This window comes from Malus sylvestris, chromosome 1, assembly GCF_916048215.2.
Source record: "Malus sylvestris chromosome 1, drMalSylv7.2, whole genome shotgun sequence".
NCBI classification, from domain to species: Eukaryota; Viridiplantae; Streptophyta; class Magnoliopsida; order Rosales; family Rosaceae; genus Malus; species Malus sylvestris.
In genome coordinates this window covers 14,439,451-14,461,691 of record NC_062260.1, presented here as the reverse complement: position 1 = coordinate 14,461,691, position 22,241 = coordinate 14,439,451, and the positions used below count along the sequence as shown (strand labels likewise).

At 38.0% G+C, this 22,241-nt stretch overlaps 2 protein-coding genes and 2 pseudogenes across 16 annotated transcripts in view; 2 read left to right on the top strand and 2 right to left on the bottom strand.

The window, feature by feature from the left end:
* LOC126619877 (SKP1-like protein 21) overlaps positions 1 to 22,241 on the top strand; it is a 66,744-nt gene that overhangs the window by 17,199 nt on the left and 27,304 nt on the right. Inside the window, exon 10 of one of the 4 annotated variants that reach the window (XM_050288337.1) lies at positions 10,823 to 11,196. The exons of the other annotated variants lie outside the window; for them this stretch is intronic. Coding sequence (XP_050144294.1) covers positions 10,823 to 10,824 — 2 coding nt within the window. The 3' untranslated portion in view covers positions 10,825 to 11,196. Of the gene's footprint in view, positions 1 to 10,822; positions 11,197 to 22,241 lie in introns of those variants that run through there. 4 annotated transcript variants of the gene reach the window in all.
* On the top strand, positions 8,038 to 10,570 carry LOC126619996 (SKP1-like protein 21; annotated as a pseudogene).
* The window catches only part of LOC126619678 (receptor-like protein EIX2), a 41,232-nt gene continuing 30,267 nt past the window's right edge, over positions 11,277 to 22,241 (bottom strand). For 3 of the 12 annotated variants that reach the window (XM_050288135.1, XM_050288165.1, XM_050288161.1), the window contains 2 exons: positions 11,635 to 12,923; positions 11,277 to 11,523 (listed from right to left, as the gene is read on the bottom strand). In XM_050288135.1, coding sequence (XP_050144092.1) covers positions 11,638 to 12,923 — 1,286 coding nt within the window. In that variant the 3' untranslated portion in view covers positions 11,277 to 11,523; positions 11,635 to 11,637. Of the gene's footprint in view, positions 11,524 to 11,634; positions 14,480 to 22,241 lie in introns of all 12 variants that reach the window. The other 9 variants (XM_050288104.1, XM_050288097.1, XM_050288108.1 and 6 more) reach the window with 5 other exon arrangements.
* Positions 17,552 to 19,464, bottom strand: LOC126619942 (uncharacterized; annotated as a pseudogene).

Here is a 22,241-nt window from a genome sequence, read left to right as displayed (position 1 = left end):
CAGTTTCCTGTCGTTTTGCCCGCCACGAAACCAAAGAATTGCCCAAGAATACACAATACCCAGTAGTCGAATGGCAAGTGATAGGACAACCTGTTCAATCAGAGTCACAAAATGCAGTTAACTTGGTTTGGTTGTCAGAACGGAATAATAAGCCTTGACCTGGAGTAGCCTTCAAATAACGAACAACACGAAGCGCAACATCCATATGAGGTATCCTTGGCTCATGCATAAAACAACTCAGAACATGCACATAATAGGTGATGTCCGACCGAGTTATGTGAGATAGATCAACCGTCCTACTAATCAGCGATACTTTTCAGGATCCTTGAGAAGTTCTCCCTTATCAGATAATTTTGTGTCGTCCATAGGGAAAGTAATGGGTTGTGCTCCAAAAAAATCATAATCCTTGAGAATCTCTAATGCATACTTGCGCTGTGAAATATAAATCCCTTGTTTGGAACGAGAAACCTTAATGCCCAAAAAATATTTTAAATCACCAAGGTCTTTAATCCGAAAATGATCACGGAGAAAAGACTTCAGAGAATCAATTGCACAAACATCGTTGCCTGTAATCACAATATCATCCACATAAATGAGCAAGGCTGTAAAAGAAGTACCAGACTTTTTAGTGAACAATGAATAGTCAGCTTTGGATTGTTGAAAGCCAACGGAAAGAATGGCAGTAGTGAATTTGGCAAACCATTGGCGAGAAGCCTGCTTGAGACCATAAAGAGACTTGTGAAGGCGACACACAAGATTCTCCCGCTGTCGCCGAAGACCAGGAGGAACAGACATATAAATTGTGAAATCCCATTCCTGGATTTCATTATTATAATCTAAGTATTGGTATTATTGAGTTTTTATATTATTTTTTGGGAAATTAATTATTTAAAATCCGTAGACCATTCAAGGTCACAATTTATATTGTTGATTAGATTTCGAGATCATGAACGCATAGGCAAAAGCCGTTTACGAGTTCGGGTTATAACGATATAGTTACGGGCGTTTGAAGTTGGGATACTATAGAATTTAGGAATTATTTAGACTCCCACTTTATGGGAAAGAGGCCTAATTAGATATTTGGATTAAGGGACCAATCAATTAGAAGAGGGAGGGAACCAATCAGATTTTTAAAAGGTTAGGAGCTGCCCAATCAGGAGAAGGAGAAGAAGGGGAAAGTAGGGACCTGAAATGGGTCATTTTTTGACCAGCGAACCACCATTTTTGACCCGGCCATATCTTATTCATACGAACTCCGTTTTGGGTGATCTTGGTGTCCATGGAAAGCCTTTGATGAGCCCTACATCCTGGTAGTGTTAGATTTCACAATTTCTTTCCCATTTTTCCAGTTCGAAGCCACAAACCCACGGGTGTTCCGGCGGCTTTATCCCTTTTCCCGGTGGCTCCGACAAGTTTCACCGTCCATGACCACCACCAAAAGACTTCTCTCAACCCCAGGAACAAAGCTCAAGTAGTGTTGGAGGCGTCGGAGTTCGATTGGAAGCCAAATCAAAGCACACCCTTTTCTAGGGTTTCGGCGGGTTTGAGTGAAATTGAAGTGTTTCCCGGCCAAATTGAACTTGGCCATAGGTATAAAGTTTTTTTACTCTTTGAGATCTTCATTTCTATAATTTTTAGTAATTTTTAAAAATAGTTGAATTTTTCGACAAGTCGGGGTGGCCGACCGCCACCCGCGACGGCGTGTGCTGCGGCGGCCTGGCCAGTGGGCCGATGATGTCCTTTTAAGTTCAATTAGATGCCCTGATTTCATAATTGATTTCCTTATGATATGATTTGATTGTTTGAACCTAATTTCATTACGATACGTGGTTAGGTCAAAAATATGATTCGACGATCCGACCGTTGGATTGTCACCAAATCTTAATGTGTGATAGAACATAATATTTTTGGATCATAGAAACTTACGGATCGAGAATCCGACATACAGATCTTCCCTAATTGGATTTCTAAGTTTGTAAAATTAAATGTCGATCGCCACTTGAATTTTGAAATTGGCGGAGATCCAATCGTCGGATCGTGTTAAGATTTTAGCATGTTGTTATTTGAGCATAATGTGGACTTTGGAAAGTTACATATCCGAAATCCAAGGTGTGGATCTTCCGGATTGAATTGTGTAGAATTGTGGACCCTACCTTTGACCAAAAGTTGACTTTTGATCAACATGTCTCGAAACGTCCTAATTACTAAAATTAGTATCATGAGGGACTAAGTGAAGTCTAGTGGGCCTACATTGGTTAGATAGCGACTTGAATATATGAAATATGATTATTATCTTAATTTCTACTATTAGTATCATTTGTGAATATGAATTGGTCTTATAAATATGATTTCTATTGAAATGTGAATTTTATATATTTGGCCATAGACCTATGCTAATTAAATATGATTTGGCTTGTGTATTGATGATGTTTGTGATAGATATGTGTTTAATTAACTTTTAATAATGTGAATGATAATTATGAAGAATGTTATGACAATTATGGGATCTAAATATTGTTTGATAATTATTTGGATATGATTGCCAACTGAATACTTATTTGAACTTTGCACTATTACCTAGCATGAGATGGAGATGAAAGTCAGGAGATGAGTTAGGTACTTTATTAGATTTTTAGTAGAATTAGTAATTGAGGGAATTCCTTGTGTTGTGCTCCATATGACTGAATGCTGGTTGATATGCGGAATCGATAGCATGTATGCGTATAATTATGTATAAGGTGTGATGATGAGACTGCACTATGTAGACGTGGTGCATGGCTGGTCTTGCTTGGTTTATCCGCGTTGGGGGACCATACTATTTATGGATCGTGCTTGGTTAATCCGCGTTGGGCGATCCTTATGGCCATTTATACTTAGGGGTGATCATGCTTGGTTAATCCGCATAGGGTGATCATTGCCTAACAGTTTTGTAGGTATGACTCTGCTTGGTTAATACACTTTTGGGAGTCACTACCTACTTGGTTAATCCGCGTTGGGGGACCATATGCATTCTAAAAGTGAGGAGGATTAGTTGTACTTGGTACATTTGATGGGAGAATCATATGCTTGTTTGGATTCCGTTGAGTGATAGTCCGGAATCCCTTCTATTTTGCGATTCCGTCGAGTGATGGTCCGGAATCGTATCCAACTTGGGTTTCATTTAGTGGTTGTTATGCATTGTACTCCGCGATTCCGCTGAGTGATGGTCCGGAATCGTATCCACTCAGATTCCGTTGAGAGATGGTCCAGAATCATTTCTACTCCGCGATTCCATTGAGTGATGGTTCGGAATCGTATCCTGATTTGGATTACGTTGAGTGGTCCGTTATCCCTACTCTTGCTCTTTTCCTTAAGTTAGACTTGTTCCCTGGATTCGATTGAATGGGATGTACCCATAATATATCTTGTGAATATAAATTAGAATTATCAAGTTATTACTTGAAATCCAGGCAGAGAACTATGTAGAAGTCCTTTATTAATTTTGTGCATTGAGGTGTGATTTGATTGATTGATTAACATAATTAAATGTTAATATCGTGCCTCCTTGATATCATGGAATGGGTTACTTGAGATGATTGTGGAAGGATGTTGAATATGATTGTTATTAATATGATCAGATCAATGATTAATGCGACTAGAGGATACTATTGTGCTGTGTTGATTCTTTGATATATTACATGATATGAATAGCAATTTTATGCTGAAACATAATGATTTATATGATGGATGAAATAGAAACCTTGATTGTCATGCGGGTTGTTATGTAGTTTGAATCGAATAATTCATGCTTGTCAAGTCCAAATGTTTGATTGAGGAATGTTATGCATTTTGGCTTGAACATACTGTGTTATATGTCGAGTTATAGCGAAGTTGAACTACGAATGGCTTGATCCCTATTGAGGGTACGTAGACAGCCTAACGAGGAGGTTAGATGCAACCATAAAGTATAAGAAAAATTATCATGAAATTTGAATCTTGAGTTGTGCATTGTCCATATCCCAGAAGCGGGGTGTGTGAGTGATACGGGTATTTTGTAACGTCACGTATCGATCTTGGACATATGTCGGGATCGGGGCGTGACAACTTTAATGGTATCAGAGCAAATGATCATGTTCTACAATATGCAATATTCTTGAGTTCTTGTTATATGGATTATGGAATGCATTGTGGTTGTATTAATTCATATTTTGTGAATGAAGTGGCATTCATGTTTTATATGTGAAATACATACATAAATTGTATTGTGTTTGTGGTGAAAATTCCAGGGTGATTATGAAATTTCGTAAATGGGAATTATGATTTATTTTGATGCACAAAACCGGAGGGGTCTTGGAACAACGTAAATCCAACCGTGAATCTGCAAGAAAGTAAAGAACACAAGATGTATTGTGGTTCACCCAAATGTTTGGGCTACGTCCACACTGATGTTGATTGTATTTCTCTCTAACTGTATGTATGGATTACAAGGGTGAGGGGGAGTCCCCCAAAGAAAGAGAGAGTTTGAGAGAGCTCTCTGTTTGTGAGGATGAGAGCTTTCGGTTTGTGAGGGTGAAGAAGCCATTTTATAGAATAAGGGCTCCTCACTTATTACATATTTGCCCCTCCATTTATTACATAATTACATTTGAGTCTCCCGAGTATTTATACGAGATCTAAATATGGATACCCTAAGTATGGTACAAACAGTAGTTCCCCAAGTCTTCAGTCAAGAGAGTCTTTTGGCTGGAGACTTGAAATTCAGTTCACGTGTGGGCCGAAGTAACTAGATGTCGCCTAGAACTGATACTCGATATGAGGCGGTGCCCAATCTGAAAGGATGCTTAACTAAAAGTAGCCCATGTTACGAGGCTGCCCTGCTTGTGGCTTATGTTGCCTTGGTTGGCTCCGCTTGTGGCGTTGAAGGTGTGGGAGTCCCTTTTATAGAATAAGGGCTCGCTCATCAATACATAAATGATGGGCTATAGTTGATGCTCGCGGCGAGGCGGTTGCTCAATAGGCGGCGATGCTCTCTAATGATGGTGAGGGAGTCCCTTTTATAGAATAAGGGCTTGCTCTTTAATACATAAGTGATGGGCTAAGAGTTGATGCTCGGGGCGAGGCGGTTGCTCAACAGGTGGAGATGCTCTCTAATGAAGGTGAGGGAGTTCCTTTTATAAAATAAGGGCTCTCTCCTCAGTACATGAATAATGAGTGCTCTCTAATGAAAGTGAGGGAGTCCCTTTTATAGAATAAGGGTTCGCTCCTCAGTACATGAATAATGTGTGCTCTCTAATGAAAGTAAGGGAGTCCTTTTTATAGAATAAGGGTTCGCTTCTCAGTACATAAATAATGGACTAGAGTCCCAAAGTATTTTTCATGAGACCTAGTTGTGGAAGCCCAATATATGGTACAGAGTGTAGTCCCCCAAGTCTTCAGTCAATAGTGGCTATTGGCTGGAGACTTCAAATTCAATCTATGTATGGGCCAAAGTGGCAGTTGTTCGGAGGCGATCTTTGTAGACCATGCACTGAAGCTTTGTAGGTGAAGCTTTGAAGCTGGAGCTTTTGTAAATGAAGTTTTTGAAGCTGGAGCTTTGTAAATGAAGTTTTTGAAGCTGGAGCTCTTGAAGTTGAAGCTCTGTAAATGAAGCTTTCAAAGCTGATTGTCATGAGTGATGTTCATGAATGTTTATGTTGATTGACATGAGTGATGCTCATGGATGTTGACATAAGTGATGCTCATGAATGTTGACATGAATGATGTTCATGAATGTTTATGTATGATTGACATGAGTGATGCTCATGAATGTTTATGCATGATTGACATGAGTGATGCTCATGTATAATTTTAGAGTACTGGACGTACTTTTGATCACCTAGTTGGTGATAATAGCAGCAGGCTGCCGAATAATTTTAAACCTTGCGCACAACACAAATGACTCACCAACAGCGATGGCCTCACACAAAAACCTCTCACTGCAACGAGGTTTAACTCAATATTCAGTGTCCAACTATACAAGGGGAGTACGGGCCTCATTGATAAGAACCATTTTCAATCAATGCCTGCTAATTACCAGGTCACATTGATGATCAATATGATCCGTTGGTTAAGGTGGGCCCGCACCAGGAATTGTACAAACAAACAACACTAATCAATCAAATCAAAATAAATACAAGAGGTCAGGAAACCCTAACGAAACGCTGACGTGTGATTTGCAGACCTTTTGATTTTTGACGCAACTTCAGTCACACGAGAGTTTCTTTTTCTTTTTTTTTCCTAAATTTTATTCGCAATTTTATCCATTTTTGGGGATTCGCCGACAACCGCCAAATCTCTGCAATTCAAAGCTCCCCCTACCTGGAATCCGTACATTTCGTATGTCTCCTTCGTGTTAATTAATTGTCTGTCCTTTTGCTTTTCTTTACCATGTTTTTTTTCTCTTCTGTATGCCTGTTTGGTTGCCCAGAAAGTGCGGGAAAATGGAAATGATTGAATAGAAAAATGAAATTGCTAAGTACCCTTTAATCCGGAGCTCGGTGAACTAAAATCTTTAGGAAAAACAATCATTTACTGGTAATAACAGTTAGTTTAATCGAGAAATTCAGCTAAAATACCTATGAATTGCAATTTTTCTCACTTGATTTATAGGGCAATATAATCACCAGAATGCTTTTTCATGTACTTGGGAATAAATGGAATTAAGTTTAGTGGAAATATATATGTATGAAGTATAGATTTGTTAGGAAAAATTGGAACTTGTATTGTTTCATGGCAAGTAAGAGCTGGGTTTATGTTTTGAAAGCGATATTCTAATCTAATCTAAACGACGGCTTGGGGATTGCAAAGGGTGGTTTACTGCCCTAGCTAACTTGGGTTTATGTTAAATTTGTGTAAACTTTAATTTTGGGTAAGGATTTGCATAGAAGGGCTGCTAATTATAATTTTGTTTGACTTAACAGGGTATCAGCAAGTTGCTGCAAAAGAAGCATAAAGCTGTTTTCTTTTGCCTGATGCACTCCAGTTTTTAAGCCTCGGAACTTGGGATTGTTCAAATGTCAGAAGGTGACATGACTGTTATTGAACCTGAGGTATTATCACTTTTCCGTACGCGTTCTTCTTGCTTCTTTTTATGCCCCTCCTTCCTTTTTTTCCACTATGTTATGTCGTCTTTGTCTAGTGTTTAATAGATAAATGCATTATGTTTTCTTTTCTTTGTTGTTCAAGCCATAGTCGAATCGATTGTTTTCTGTTTTTCGTTTCTTTTGAATGGTTGTAGCCGCCTCTACTTGTTGTGTGTTAATTTGTTCTCTCTTTTTGTTTTTGTTTATTTGGAGGGGGTGAAGGTGGGTGGGTTGTTTAACTGTTTTATATTTTTCGTTTACTTTGTAATGTTGGAATTCTAAAGCCACATCGGTGCCAACTCATTCTCAGATGATGAAGTCTTATATCTGGCTTCAGACTACTGACGGTTCAATCCAACAAGTGGAACAAGAGGTTGCCATGTATTGCCCCATGATATGCAAAGAAAATATACAGAAGGGGATGGGAGCTTCCAAGAACCATGCAATATCTCTTCCTGAAAGAGTCAGTACTGCAATGTTGAGCTTAATTCTTGATTACTGCAGGTTTCATCAAGTACCAGGTCGCTCGAACAAGGTTAGACATGTTTTTGGAATGTCATTCTGTTTTCTTTCTTTCTGAGTCTATGCCCTCTGTCTGTTTTGCATAAATTTGAGCTATTGAGGACATTAATCTCCACCTGCACACTGGATTAAATGTTTACTCTGATGCTGGTGTAAACTCGGCACGCTCATATGACTCGGCACCACTTGTTTATGTAGGAATGCAGGGCTTTTGATGAAAAATACATCCGAATGGACACAAAGTTGCTCTGTGAGTTGACTTCAGCTGCTGACAGCCTCCAATTAAAACCATTGGTGGATCTTACTAGTCGTGCTCTTGCACGAATAATTGAAGGGAAAACACCTGAGGAGATACGTGAAATATTTCATCTCCCTGATGATCTTACAGAGGTCTCCGATGCTTGAGATATCTGTGTATGCTTAGCAAAAACTTGGTGTTTCTTTGTTGTTTTTAACACCACTAAGAAATCATCCAGGAAGAGAAGTTGGAGCCTTTGAAAAATTCAACTGACGATCCACGTATTCGGCTTTTGAATCGATTATATGCAAGAAAGAGGAGGGAACTTCAGGAAAGAGACAAATTGAAGGTGAGTTTGGTATTTGATGAATCTGAATTCAAAACGTACTACATAATATGTTTTCTGGCTTTTATACTATGCTAAATAATATATCCTTCTTATTGGTAGTCATTATTGAACCTTCCATACTTTTCAGAATGCCGAGCTCGAAGAAGAGCAAAACGATGAACGTTCAGTTGATGATCTCTTGTCATTCATTAATGGAGAAATTGGAGGTATACCTGAGTAATTGCTCTCTTATTCCTTGACTGCATAGTTATTGTTAATTGAGAAATTGGATTTATCATTGAGTAGGTTGTAGTTCCAACGAGCAAATTGCACAACGCACACTTGATACTAATCTTTTTCAGGATTGCATTAGCCCACATTATACTGTACTTGGAAGTACTTAAGATTCCTTTAAATGGGATTTGAAGTGTAGTGTCTTAGTCGTCTATTTTTACTTTATTTCCTTTTGAAGGCCTCATTGGAGGTAAGGAAATTATGTTTCACAGATTCCAAAGGGATTAAAACTTCCAAGAACAAAAAGAAGAATCGCAGGGGAAAAGATCAGCAGAAAAACTCGTGTCTATATGAGGCCAATGAGATCCATGAGGTTTGAATCACTAATTCGGTCTTGAACTTGTACATTTCCGCTTGAGTTGTTGGGTAGCTAATTTTTCTTCATTTTTCTTTTCGCCCAAATGTTTTAGGTGTCAACTTGTCAAGCAATCTTAACTTTGCTTGCCCCAGTGATCAACTCAACAAATTTACGCCTAGTTCTAGTTTGACATTAAAGCTACAAGATCTAAAGGATGATAGGGTGGAGGATAGGATTGGGTTTGATGATGGTGATATTGATGATGAGATTGATCCGGCATTGAAGGAAAAAATTGATAGGTTTGTCTGCAACTATTTTGGGTTATTACACGGTTTGCAATATAATATTATCTTTTTTAATTTTAGTGGATGAAAAAAAATATATATATCACGTTGAGCAACATGTGGAAGAAAAAGTACTGAATTGAACTCAGTGGTAATAACTTTGTCGATGATGACTTTAGTTATGGGAAGCTTAAGGAAACAGAATGGTGGATCTCATTATGGTGCAGCTTCGTTGCTTTTTTTATTTTATTTTTATGAACGCAGTTCTGAAATCGAAGATATGCAATTAGAAGATGAAATTTGATAACTGCAAAAGAATTTCAAATTGTCATTTGTTTTTCAATGTTGCAGAGTTTGCTTAAAAACTAAATAGCTATTAATGTAGTGGTATTTCTCCACTTCTTTTTTAAACTGTCCCATGTTCAAATCCACTCCACACCCAGCTAAGAAGATGAAAAAGGTTGCTTAAAAAGTTGGTCTGTGATAAAAATGAGTAAACATTGGGGATAATGTTTTGCCTTTGCTAGCTCTTTATGGTGGCTTTGAGAGATGTTGGTTTTTGATTTTCTGTGTGCAATAGTTGTTTGGACATATTAAATAAATATTTGTTTATGTTTATAAAGAAAAATAGCTCTCATTCTGGTCATCACCATTAAGCATCTGTTGTGAAACATGGTTCCGGCCGCCCACTCTTCTGGTTCTGCAAGTCTTTTTCTCTCGTCAGTATTATTTTATTTTCTGATAAGGATGTAACTGGAATTTCAAGTTGCATCCTCCACCAACATCTGCATGTAAATACGCAATTTATAGAGACAAAACTTGTTCTTGCTAATGTTACATATTTTATGAAAATGTTGTTCAGGGAGGTTGAAGATTTTGCTCGGAGGTTAAATTCAGACTGGCCTGAAAGGATGCAAGAGATCCTATCTTTGGGTCAGGAAAGGAGGCCTCTACCATTAATGGAAACAGTTCTTTCAGAAGATATGCTTGTATGTTCTCTTTCTTCTTACTTTTTTGTTCCCTTCCGAAAGCTTCTACCTTTGTTTTTTTCCTGATACATAATCTCTTGTCACATAAGTAAATCTGTGCTAAGGTATTTTCGTTTCTTTTGGTAAGGTTACAAATGCTTTACATGTTTCTCCTTTCAACTAGCTTTTGAACCTAATGACGTGCCATGTTCCTTAAGACCAAGGGTGGAGGGCGAGTGCTAATCCCGGTGGGTCTGTGAAACTTACCTATGCAACCAGAAAAGAAATTGTTTTTCAACATTCCTCTTACTATATGATATCCGTAAAAGCGTATAGTTGTGGAGCGAAAGTTGGAAAGTATAATCTGTTTCCGTGTCTCCTACATGTGGTTTTCCAAAATCTCTTTTTTTTTTTCATGGGCTGATTGATATTATGCATTAGAATTTCTTTTGGTATTCCTGGTTATTCATAATTGGCTGTTCTGTTTCTGTCACGTTCTTATTTTACCAAGTGAGAGGAATTGATATGGATATCGTTATTTCCTCCCTTCCCTTTTCAGTCAAGTTAGCTGTGCATTAGCTATTTGATTAGTGATATTCCCTCACTCAGACAAGCTTAATTCCACTAGTATTGTACCAATCCTGAATGTTTGATCAATATTTGAATACACTATTTTATCTGCTTCTGCATTGTTCTACTGAAGGATCAGAACAAGCCACAAACAATAAACTGTAGAGCACTTATTCAGCATTACATTCCCTTTTACTCATCTTACCTCTCGTGCATACAGGAGTACATCCAGAGTGGAAACGGCTCGAACAAAACTCTTATCAGCCACAGGCTGGAACAATTTTGACCAGATGCTAACAGGCTACCAAGAGTTCCTATTCTCATTTATTTGGACCCAAACATAATTATTTTTTCCTTTCTTCATAATTTAATCTTCTTATTTTGTTGGGGTAATTAGCTGGAGTTGGATTTTGGGGGCTACTGTTTGGTATGTTAGGGCAACAAATAAATAAAAAAAAAAATAATTTTGCCTTTGTTTTCATGAGCCAAACTTGTTCGTTTATCACAAGCTTGTATGAGATTACACAAACTGGTCGTCTCACTTATTTTTGAATTTGTTTAACAAGTTCAATGTAGTTTTGAAATTTTAATTCATGTCCATTGTTTAGTGGCACTCTTTTTGGTCTTCGTTTAGTGCCACTCTTTTTAGTCTCTTGCACACAGCTCTTCAATCCTGGCTTTCAATTTGGAACGCAGTCTATTCATCCATTAATTCATAACAAATTGGGAAAAATTGAAACTAAAACCATAAATACTTGTGTAAAATTACAACTCGACAATGAACCAAATACATTTCCCACTCATGAATTTGGAGAAATTCCACCACAACTTAAAAGTTATTGCATTCTTCTTCTTCAGGCTCCTTCTCAAACCGAAAGCCGAAAGGGTTAGCATGTCGTACCAAAGAAGCCGATGGACGAGCTACAAAAATTCAAGTAAATTACAGGCGTTAGCCGTTAGCCGGGAGTTTAAAAAGAGAGGAGGACATGTATGTTAATTGCAGTATTATTCATTATGCGACAGTATACTTACAGCTTATTCATCGAGCATTCTTCGTTGCTTGAGCAATGCCACCTTGACATAAAGCCAATCATTTAAACCATTCAAGAGCTTGAAGTATGTGTATCTCCATGACCTGTCGAATATCAAACTCCCACAAACTCCCCAGAATCCAACGACAAATCCAAGCCCCAAACTCACGTAAAATCCAGTTGTTATAAACCTGTCATTATCTTCATCTTGATTCTTAACCACTGGTTGCTCTGCCGGCGTTGTTTCCTCAGGAAAACACGTCTGAAGTGGAATTCCACAAAGGAGAGGATTTCCCGCAAAAACAGAGGGCTCATAGGTTTGAAGCTGAGACCCCATGGGAATTTTTCCAGACAGGTGGTTGTTGGACAAGTCCAACTTACCAAGGCCAGATATTCCGAAAAGACTTGTTGGAATTGTACCATGTATTTGGTTGTTTGACAAATCAAGCAAATCTAAAGACTGCAACTTCCCTATTTTTGGAGTTATTTGACCTGTTAAGTTATTTCTTGATAGGTTTAAAGAAACCAGCCCCACAAGATCAGTAACTTCACTAGGAATCTCCCCCGTTAATCGATTACTTGACAGATGGATACTCTTTACAAGCCCCAGGGTACTTTTGTATTTGGACATTATTCCATTCCATATCAAGGATGCTTCGTCTTCATAATCTAAAATACTGATAGCAATATCAGTGGAGGTTGCCTTAAATAGGTGAGTGATAGTTAGACTTGAACTTCCTCTTAGAGCCAAATTAGTCAAATTGTTGAGACATTTGGGTATACCTCCGGAGATGTTATTCATCGAGAAATCCATAATTTGAATGCTTCCCATATTACACAATTGTGATGGAATGCTTCCATAGAAGTGATTAGAACGGAGGATAAGGATAGTCAAATTTGGAAGTCCAACACCTAACCATTCAGGTATCAAACCTGATAATTTATTTTCTCCAACATCAAAAACTATGAGACTTGTACAGTTCTTCAAAGATGAAGGCAATTCTCCCACAAGTCCATTAGTGTTTAGGTTCAATGTTTGAATTGAAGATAAAAAGCCCATTGTGGCAGGAATTCTCCCCGAAAAAAGGTTGTCACTCAAATCAAGAATTAAAAGATTTTTGAAATGAGTCCAGCAATCGGGAAGTTCTCCATGTAAATGGTTGCTCGAGAGATCAAGCAATCTTAAATGACTTGCGTTAACTGGAAGCAAGAAAGAAAACAACCCTGAAAATTTATTGTGGGAGAGAAAGAGAGATGACGAGGCTTTCAATAGGAATGGAGGGACTTGACCTTCCAATTGGTTCCAACTCAAATTCAGTTTACGATAGAAACATACCAAATTGATTTGCGAGTTTGGAATTGTTCCTCTAATTTGGTTGTTGGAGAGATCTACTTGATCAATTTCACCAGCATGAGATAGCCTTTCCCAAAACCAACTTGGAAGGATATCAGAAATTCCTGCATTAGAAATATCAAGCCTCCGATAACTTTTTTGAGTTTGAAGCCAATTTGGAAAATATGGACCCATCTTGCAAGACCCCAAGATTATATAATCCAATTGGAAGGGAGGAACCCATTTAGAATGGAAGTTTAAAGTTAGTGAGGTAGAGGACAGAGAAAAAAATCTTAATCTGGAGAGACCCGAGAAATGACTTTCTGAAATCACCCCTTCAAATTGGTTAAAAGAGAGATCTAGAGATGCAAGAGAGCTCATGTTTCCAATGACATCAGGAAGTGAACCCGTGAAGTTATTGTGAGAGAGGCCAAGTTGAACAAGGCTGGTACTGAAGTTGGACAACCATACAAATATTGAAGAAGATGTGAGTTGGTTGGAATTGAGGACAACATGAGCAAGAGATCTAGAAGAATTTATGTTAAAAAGAGTACTGGAATGAGTTAGAGGAGAAGGAAGACTACAATAAGACAGAGACAAGTTTGTAAGTTTAGGGAGCTTATTAACTGCTTCCATCCAGTCATGAACATTGCTGAGATTGTTTTCACTCAGGTCCAAATATGTTAAAGCAGAAAGATGAGGCAGCCATGAATTCAGATTTTCTACATTAGCAAAGTTATTGTATCTGAGATCAAGATGACCAAGGCTGGCATTGTATTTGGACAACCAAAGAAATATTGAAGAAGATGTGAGTTGGTTGTCACTGAGATCAACATGAGCAAGAGATTTAGAAGAATTTATGTTAAAAAGAGTACTGGAATGAATTAGAGGAGATGGAAGACTGCAAGAATACAGAGACAAGTTTGTAAGTTTAGGGAGCTTATTAACTGCTTCCATCCAGTCAGGAACATTACTGAGATTGTTGTAACTCAGGTCCAAATATGTTAAAGAAGAAAGACGAGGTAGCCATGAATTCAGGTTTTCTAAATTAACAAGGTGATTGTAGCTGAGATCAAGATATTGCAAGTGGGTAAGGTTTCCGATTTGAGTTGGAATTCGACCACCAAAAGAAGCATCCCAGAGACCGAGGTGTCTTAAATTGGAAAGAGAACCAATGAAATCTGGAAGCTGGGTCCCAGTGAAGTTAACGGAAGAAAGGTCCAAATATTTCAAATGCGGCAACTCAATTAGTTTAGGACTCATCATTTTACCTTGAAAGTAATATTCGGGATACTTCTGCTGTCCTTTCTGTTGAAGTGAGTAAACTTCATTCATATGATACCATCCAAGATCAAGTTGAGTAACATGGTTGGTTCGGTTGCTGCAGTGGATGCCAAGCCATTTGCAACAATCTTGCTTGTGTTCTTCTCTTCCCCAGGAGGAGAGGAGATTGTAGTCATCAATCAGACCTTGTTTGAAAGAAAGGAGTGCTTCCCTTTCACTCTCTATGCACCTCGTCACCACCCGGTGGCCAATTGCTCCGAAACCGAAAGAAACATTATAGAATCCAGATGATAGGGAAGGGTTGAAACATTGTAGAAAAAGTAGCATCACAATGGAAGTGTGAAAGAATTTCTTCAAGCACCTGATTCCGTCATTCTCCATCTTAATTCAACAAAATCAAGGCAAAGATGATTGAAGAATGAAGAAGAAGAAGTGTACAATCAGAATTGATTTAGGAGCACAAGGAAAGATGCGAGTGTCTTATAAGGCTGGGTGAGTACGTAATAGTTCACAATACGATCCACACACTGAGTTGTCTTGACTCAAATGGCCAAGTATGGAACATGTGTGAGTGGACCAGCTACTTTTCTGTAGGTAGGTAGCGCCTACTCTATGACTGCTAAAAATTAGATAGCACCTACTCTATGTAAAATAATGGTTTTTGTTTTCTGTGTTGATTTATTTTTCCACATTTTCTGTTCTTAGATGAACCTTTTCTATGAATTTGGTTTTTCCTCTGCTGTAGAGGTTGAGTGTGTTGGAACTCATTTGCTTTTATGTATTTATTTTCCTATATTTTCAAAGTATGTTTTTTTACTGATTTTTTTATTTTATTTTTTGGTTTTTTTTCCCATGTCAGATGTGTTTATCTGTATACATACGTTGATGGTTACAACGTTTTACAACAATGTATTGACCTTGGGTGTGTTCTTAAGTCATGGACCCAATTTGGTTTTGACTGATTATTATAGAAATTAGAGACAATTATAGTGGTATATATCAAAATTTAAGAATTTTAACTTGCAAGCACTGAAGTCCTTCCGCAACTCAGACACTTTATTGAAACATTTGAAAATGTTAGATATAATTAAATGGTATTTGTGGGTGTATGATTTGGTTGCCTTTTTATTTTCGGGAAATGTCATTGTTAATTTTTCCTGTCTATTGTGTTGTTGTGTTTATGTGTGATTCTACTTTAGCTATATATGGTTTGTGGTTCTCTTTTTTTAAGCTTATTTTTCCACATTTGGTGTTTCTAGATAAATCTTTTCTTTAAATTTGGTTTTTTCTTTGCTGTGGAGGTTAACTGTGTTGAAATTCATTTGCTTTTATGTATTTGTTTTCTGCTGGTGTATTTCTATATTTCATTCTATGTTTTATTTAATATTCGTGCGTCATTTTCATTTTGGTATATGTGTGAGTGTAGTAATTAGACGCTGACTCTTCTCTCCAAAATAATGACAAAGCCTGCAACAATCAACACAATTCCGCGTTGATTGTTTTGTTCTGTTTACATTTTAGAAGTCTTTTTGTATTTTGTGGAATTAGAAAACAACATATATGCGCATAATTCACGTTATTTGGACCAAGCTAAAAAACGCGGAAATTGTCTCAACTCTTGAGAGAACAAATTTACATTTATTTTCCAAACAAGTTGCAAACAGTCAGAATGCGTAATTCACATTATTTGGACTAGGCTAAAATACACGGAAACGCCTCAGCTCTTGAGAGACATATTCACATTTATTTTCCAAACAAGTTGCAAAAAGCAAAAGTCGTTTTGGGAGGATAAGAGGAAGGATGAATGACTCAAAGTCGTTTTGTCATTTGTCTTAATCACGCTTCAAAGTAAATTACAAGTTGATGATAATAGGGACCTGTAAACCAAAATTTCCACGATGCAAGTGGAATTGTATTGTCTTGTCTTGGACCCCGTGCGATACTCCAAGCGATACTTCAAGGTCATTGACAGCAAGTTCTCAAGAGTTTCCGGTATTTCGAGTAATTACGCTGCAAGTGGAATTAGAAAACAACATGTATGCGCGTAATTCACGTTATTTGGACCAAGCTAAAAAACGCGGAAATTGTCTCAACTCTTGAGAGAACAAATTTACATTTATTTTCCAAACAAGTTGCAAACAGTCAGAATGTGTAATTCACATTATTTGGACTAGGCTAAAATACACGGAAACGCCTCAACTCTTGAGAGACATATTCACATTTATTTTCCAAACAAGTTGCAAAAAGCAAAAGTCGTTTTGGGAGGATAAGAGGAAGGATGAATGACTCAAAGTCGTTTTGTCATTTGTCTTAATCACGCTTCAAAGTAAATTACAAGTTGATGATAATAGGGACCTGCAAACCAAAATTTCCACGATGCAAGTGGAATTGTATTGTCTTGTCTTGGACCCCGTGCGATACTCCAAGCGATACTTCAAGGTCATTGACAGCAAGTTCTCAAGAGTTTCCGATATTTCGAGTAATTACGCTGCAAGTGGAATTAGAAAACAACATGTATGCGCGTAATTCACGTTATTTGGACCAAGCTAAAAAACGCGGAAATTGTCTCAACTCTTGAGAGAACAAATTTACATTTATTTTCCAAACAAGTTGCAAACAGTCAGAATGCGTAATTCACATTATTTGGACTAGGCTAAAATACACGGAAACGCCTCAACTCTTGAGAGACATATTCACATTTATTTTCCAAACAAGTTGCAAAAAGCAAAAGTCGTTTTGGGAGGATAAGAGGAAGGATGAATGACTCCTACAAGATAGATGTTCTTCTCCATTTTCGTTTGTCATTTGTCTTAATCACGCTTCAAAGTAAATTACAAGTTGAGGATAATAGGGATCTGCAAACCAAAATTTTCACGACGCAAGTGGAATTGTATTGTCTTGTCTTGGACCCCGTGCGATACTCCATGCGATACTTCAAGGTTATTGACAACAAGTTTTCAAGAGTTTCCGGTATTTCGAATAATTACATTGCAACTGGGGTCTTTACAAATTTAGTCTTCGCGTTATTAGATTAGAAGACACAATAATTGACCGACTTAAATGTACTTGCATAGAAATTATGCTAAATTGTTGTTAGTGAAGAATCATCAGTGTCATTTGATTAAGACAATACTTACGGTCTTTTAGCGACAAAGTTCCTTGCGTTTTATTCACTTGTGACTCTTCGTTTATTGTGATTATTGTTAATGCGAGGGCTTCCAAACTCGCATGAGGAATTTTAGCTACCGTGACGATAGTCCGTTGAATGTTGTATGATTTTGAAATTATACTGCACAAAATGTCAAGGCAACCATTTCATTGAAGACGACCATTTTCTTACAAATTACTGATTGTATTTCATTGAAATACATAGAAAAACAAAACAAAATGCCTAGGGTGCTTTCTATGTTCAGATTCAGTACAGATCTAATGACTCTATCACGCGACAAGCTTGGATGTGAAGTGCAGTTAGTCTCTGCTCCGGATCAAGAGTCGAACCAAACTGACTCGCTGCCCATATCAAGGAAGCAGATTTCTCACCCAAAAGACGTCTTATGTCCTCATGTACAATCGCCAAGGGTGGCCTATCCTTCCCATTTAAATGACCAATCAGAAGCAGCAAGAACTCTCCACATTTCAACCTAATCAAAAGCAACACGTTTTTCTTCAGTGTGCATTATATTTGCAAAGAAAGGATCAAGCCTAGGCACACCAGTGTTCAGAATCCTCAACTCTAATTCATTCCTAGCAGATGTCCTCATTACTCAATTGACAAACATGAAAATGAGCAAAACGACATAGCTTAAATAAAAACCTAGAAAATAAGGAAAGACGAGATTCTATTAAGAATCGTCCAATGAACAAGCCGAAAAATGGCATTGCTCGTGATAATGATGATTTTGAAGTAGTAGTAGCACACACAGCAACTGTGTGGCTACCACAAACCTATTTTAACTAAAACTTTTAACATTTTAATCATAGAATTTATCAAGAGGACTACTCATTCAAAAGACTTTACCCTTTGAAAACTACTCTTAAGCAGATAGAGTCAAGCAAGCAAAGAGAAATAAATCAAAACCTGAGATTCTCATCAACTTGCTTGTCCCTTATGAGCTCTGCAACTTCCTCAATACCACGAAAAGCCTCAAAATCCTATACATTACACACAAGAAAACAACTTAAATCATAAAAAACCCATCACCGCTTTGAAACCAATCACAATAAGGGGTGTATTCAATTGGGATGTATTTTAAGCATCCACATATCTAACGTCTTCCCATGAGATTTTGAGGGAATTGAATCAAAACTTTATATGGAATCTCTACAAATCAATTAAACTCCATAAATTTGATGCGAAACTGAAGTTTGAAGATTTACCATTTGATTAGCTGATGAATCCAACATAATAGCAATCAAAGCATCCAAACAGGCTCCTTGCTCAATCACGCCGCGAGTCGGTAATTTAATCATCAAAACCTACAAAAACCCAATTACAAAACTGCATTCTCGTCTCAGAAACCCAACCTCCAGAAATTTGGTTGAGCTATTTAGCTACATTGAGTACCTGAATGGCCTTGTGCTGATGAGCCAAAACCACGCTGTTCGGATGAAGCAGGCAGCAACCCTCCAAAACCCTAAGCGCAAGCAGACCTCGGAATCGGTTGAAGGGCTCGTGATCTTTAGCGGCTCGACGCCGAATATGTGATCCAAATTCCGCACGATCTCATCGCCCGAATCTTTCAGCGAGTTCCGAAACAGAACCGGCACGACTGTAAAACGATAATTAAATCAATATCAACAATCAGAAAAATTAAACAAAAGATTAAGAAGAAACTAGGAATTTTGTAATTTTCTGATTACCCAGAAGCTCGGGGAGCGATTGTGTCTGAGACAAGAGGTTGATGGTGGAATCGGACTCGGCGACCGATCAGAGGAACTAGAAGAGGCCGCGGACACGGAGGAAGGAGAACTCAGCGCGAACATCGCCGAGGCCTCGTGGTACACTCTCTGCTGGGTCAACGAGTTGACCAGATCGCCTACGGCGGTGGACGGCGGCTCTGGATCAGATTCCGACGAGGGCTTCGGCGTTATCCCCTCGCTCCATAGCGGCTTCTTCAAGTACATCGCCTCAGTCGTTTACTCTCACACTGGAGAATTTTCTCTCTCCTCTGGATTTTGCTCCGGAAATGTTCTGACAAAAACGACGACATTTTGGTACCCCTGGCTAAACACGACGACGTTTCGGTTTATTTTTCCAAGTTTCAATTGGTTGTAGTTTATTTATAAGGAAACTAATGAAAAAAGGCTTGAAAATTTTGAGTTTTAACTATAAGGACAAAATAAAGGGTAAAATGAATAGTATCAGGTTTGACTTTTTAGTGTAAAAATGTGTTTTTTCGTTAAAGTGAACAGTACTGCGAATTTTTCGTTAAAACTCTCTTATTTATATCTTACTAGATAAGTGAAAATTCATCAATTTAACCATTGCAGTTACGTCGAATACAATGTAGATTAAAATTTGAAAGATCATTAAAAGATTATGCCTTATATTCAATGACATCCAATATTTCCTCGTCAAAAAATGGTTGACAAGGATGGGCCAAAAAATTCTTATTCCCAGTTCTTCTTGTTTTAACAACATCGTAAATTGAAGAAACTACGAGTTCGTTTGGATGTGTTTTTAAAATGACTGAAAGCGCTTTTAAATAAAAAGTTTTTGAGTTCTAAAAGCACTTGAAGTGCTTTATGCAAGAAGCACCAGTTATGTGCTTCTTCTATGAAGCATTTTAAGTTCTTTTTCTATGATTTACTTGTATTTTTACTAAGGATTGTTCCAAAAACATTTTCAGTCATTTTAAAAACACATCCAAACGAGTCATACATTGTTTATGAATTTGAAGTGAAGTTACATGGATGAAATGGAGTATAAACAAAACAAACAAACTACATTCATATCATTACTCGTGTTTCATTCATTTTTTTTTAATTGTTAAGTTATTTGAAAAATTGATCAAAATGATCGTTTTTCAAATTCTAATTACTGAAATGGCCATCAATACGTGATTGTATTGTTGTTAATCTTTGATCATTATGTGGTCAATATTTGATCAATATTTAATTTTGATTCATACAGCAATTGAGATTTTAATTTATGATCAATTTCACATGACACTTAGTACTACGGTTTAGTGGTACTTCATCTTCATTTGTAAGTGAATGTCTTACGTTCGAACCTCGTAAATAGTGATTTCAATACCAATTTATTATACCCAAAATTAAGGGCAAGACTTGATTCTCCATCAACGATATTATGATAGATAAACACAGTGTTAACCACAAGAAACAGCTATATGAAGCTGAATCAATCATATTAACCGAATTCACATAAAAATTATCTACACTTGGACCAATATACCCTTCTCAACACCTTGTAAATAGACTAGCAAAATAAAAGACCCAATCAGTCAACTTATCTGTTTGCTATCCAAATGACCATAATACCCTCACCCTCAACACTCACTTCTTGTAGATGGATCCGACCTTCCCGTCATTTCCTCCCAACAGCAGATACTTATCCTTCCTCATCAACCCGGTGCGCTCGAACCCCAGCACATCCCCTAATTCGCCACCTCAATCGACGACTTCCCAGCCTTGCACGACATGTCGTCCGGCAGCCGGTCCAGAAACTTCGCCTCGTACGTCGGGACGGTGGTCCCGTAGAACATGCTCTGCTTACAGTCGACCGCCACGGGGACGATCCTATCGCTCATCTCTGCGAACAAAGCACTGAATCGCAGCAGGAACGGCTCGCGACACGTGGTCCCCTCAGGACACACGACGAGGTCGCCCTTTTGGAGGAGCGACGTCAGCCTTGCGATCGCGCGTCAAAGCAACGGTCGGGATTGGAGATAGGAACAACCGGGAGAGGCGGGACACGCTGTACGACACGCACGAGACTTTCCCGTCCAAGATTGAGTAACATGGTTGGTTTGGTTGTAGCAGTGGACGCCTATCCATTTGCAACAATCTTGCTTGTGTTCTTCTCTTCCCCACAAAGAGAGGAGATTGTAGTGATCCACGAGGCCCAGTTTGAAAGCAAGGAGTGCTTCTCTTTCCCTCTCAAAGCACCTCGTCACTCCTCCTGAAGAAATATTATTGAATCCAAGAGAAGGGGAAGGGTTGACAACACATTGTAGTAAAATTACCACCACAATTAAATCACGAAAGAGTTTGTTCAAGCACCTTATTCCGTCACCCTCCATCTTAATTGAACTAAATCAACCAAAAGACAATTGAAGAGGGAAGAGGCAAAAGGAAAGCTGCAAGTGTAGTTCAAATGGTCAGTACTCAGGGGGTGTGGAAAAACACCCGACAGTGTAATGTGTTGGGTGTGAATAAATGTTGGTTGGGAAAACTAAGTTTTAATAGTTTGTTAGAATAATGTATTTGCCTTGGAGTTGGGCATGAATCTTGCATTAGCCCACATTATACTGTACTTGGAAGTACTTAAGATTCCTTTAAATGGGATTTGAAGTGTAGTGTCTTAGTCGTCTATTTTTACTTTATTTCCTTTTGAAGGCCTCATTGGAGGTAAGGAAATTATGTTTCACAGATTCCAAAGGGATTAAAACTTCCAAGAACAAAAAGAAGAATCGCAGGGGAAAAGATCAGCAGAAAAACTCGTGTCTATATGAGGCCAATGAGATCCATGAGGTTTGAATCACTAATTCGGTCTTGAACTTGTACATTTCCGCTTGAGTTGTTGGGTAGCTAATTTTTCTTCATTTTTCTTTTCGCCCAAATGTTTTAGGTGTCAACTTGTCAAGCAATCTTAACTTTGCTTGCCCCAGTGATCAACTCAACAAATTTACGCCTAGTTCTAGTTTGACATTAAAGCTACAAGATCTAAAGGATGATAGGGTGGAGGATAGGATTGGGTTTGATGATGGTGATATTGATGATGAGATTGATCCGGCATTGAAGGAAAAAAT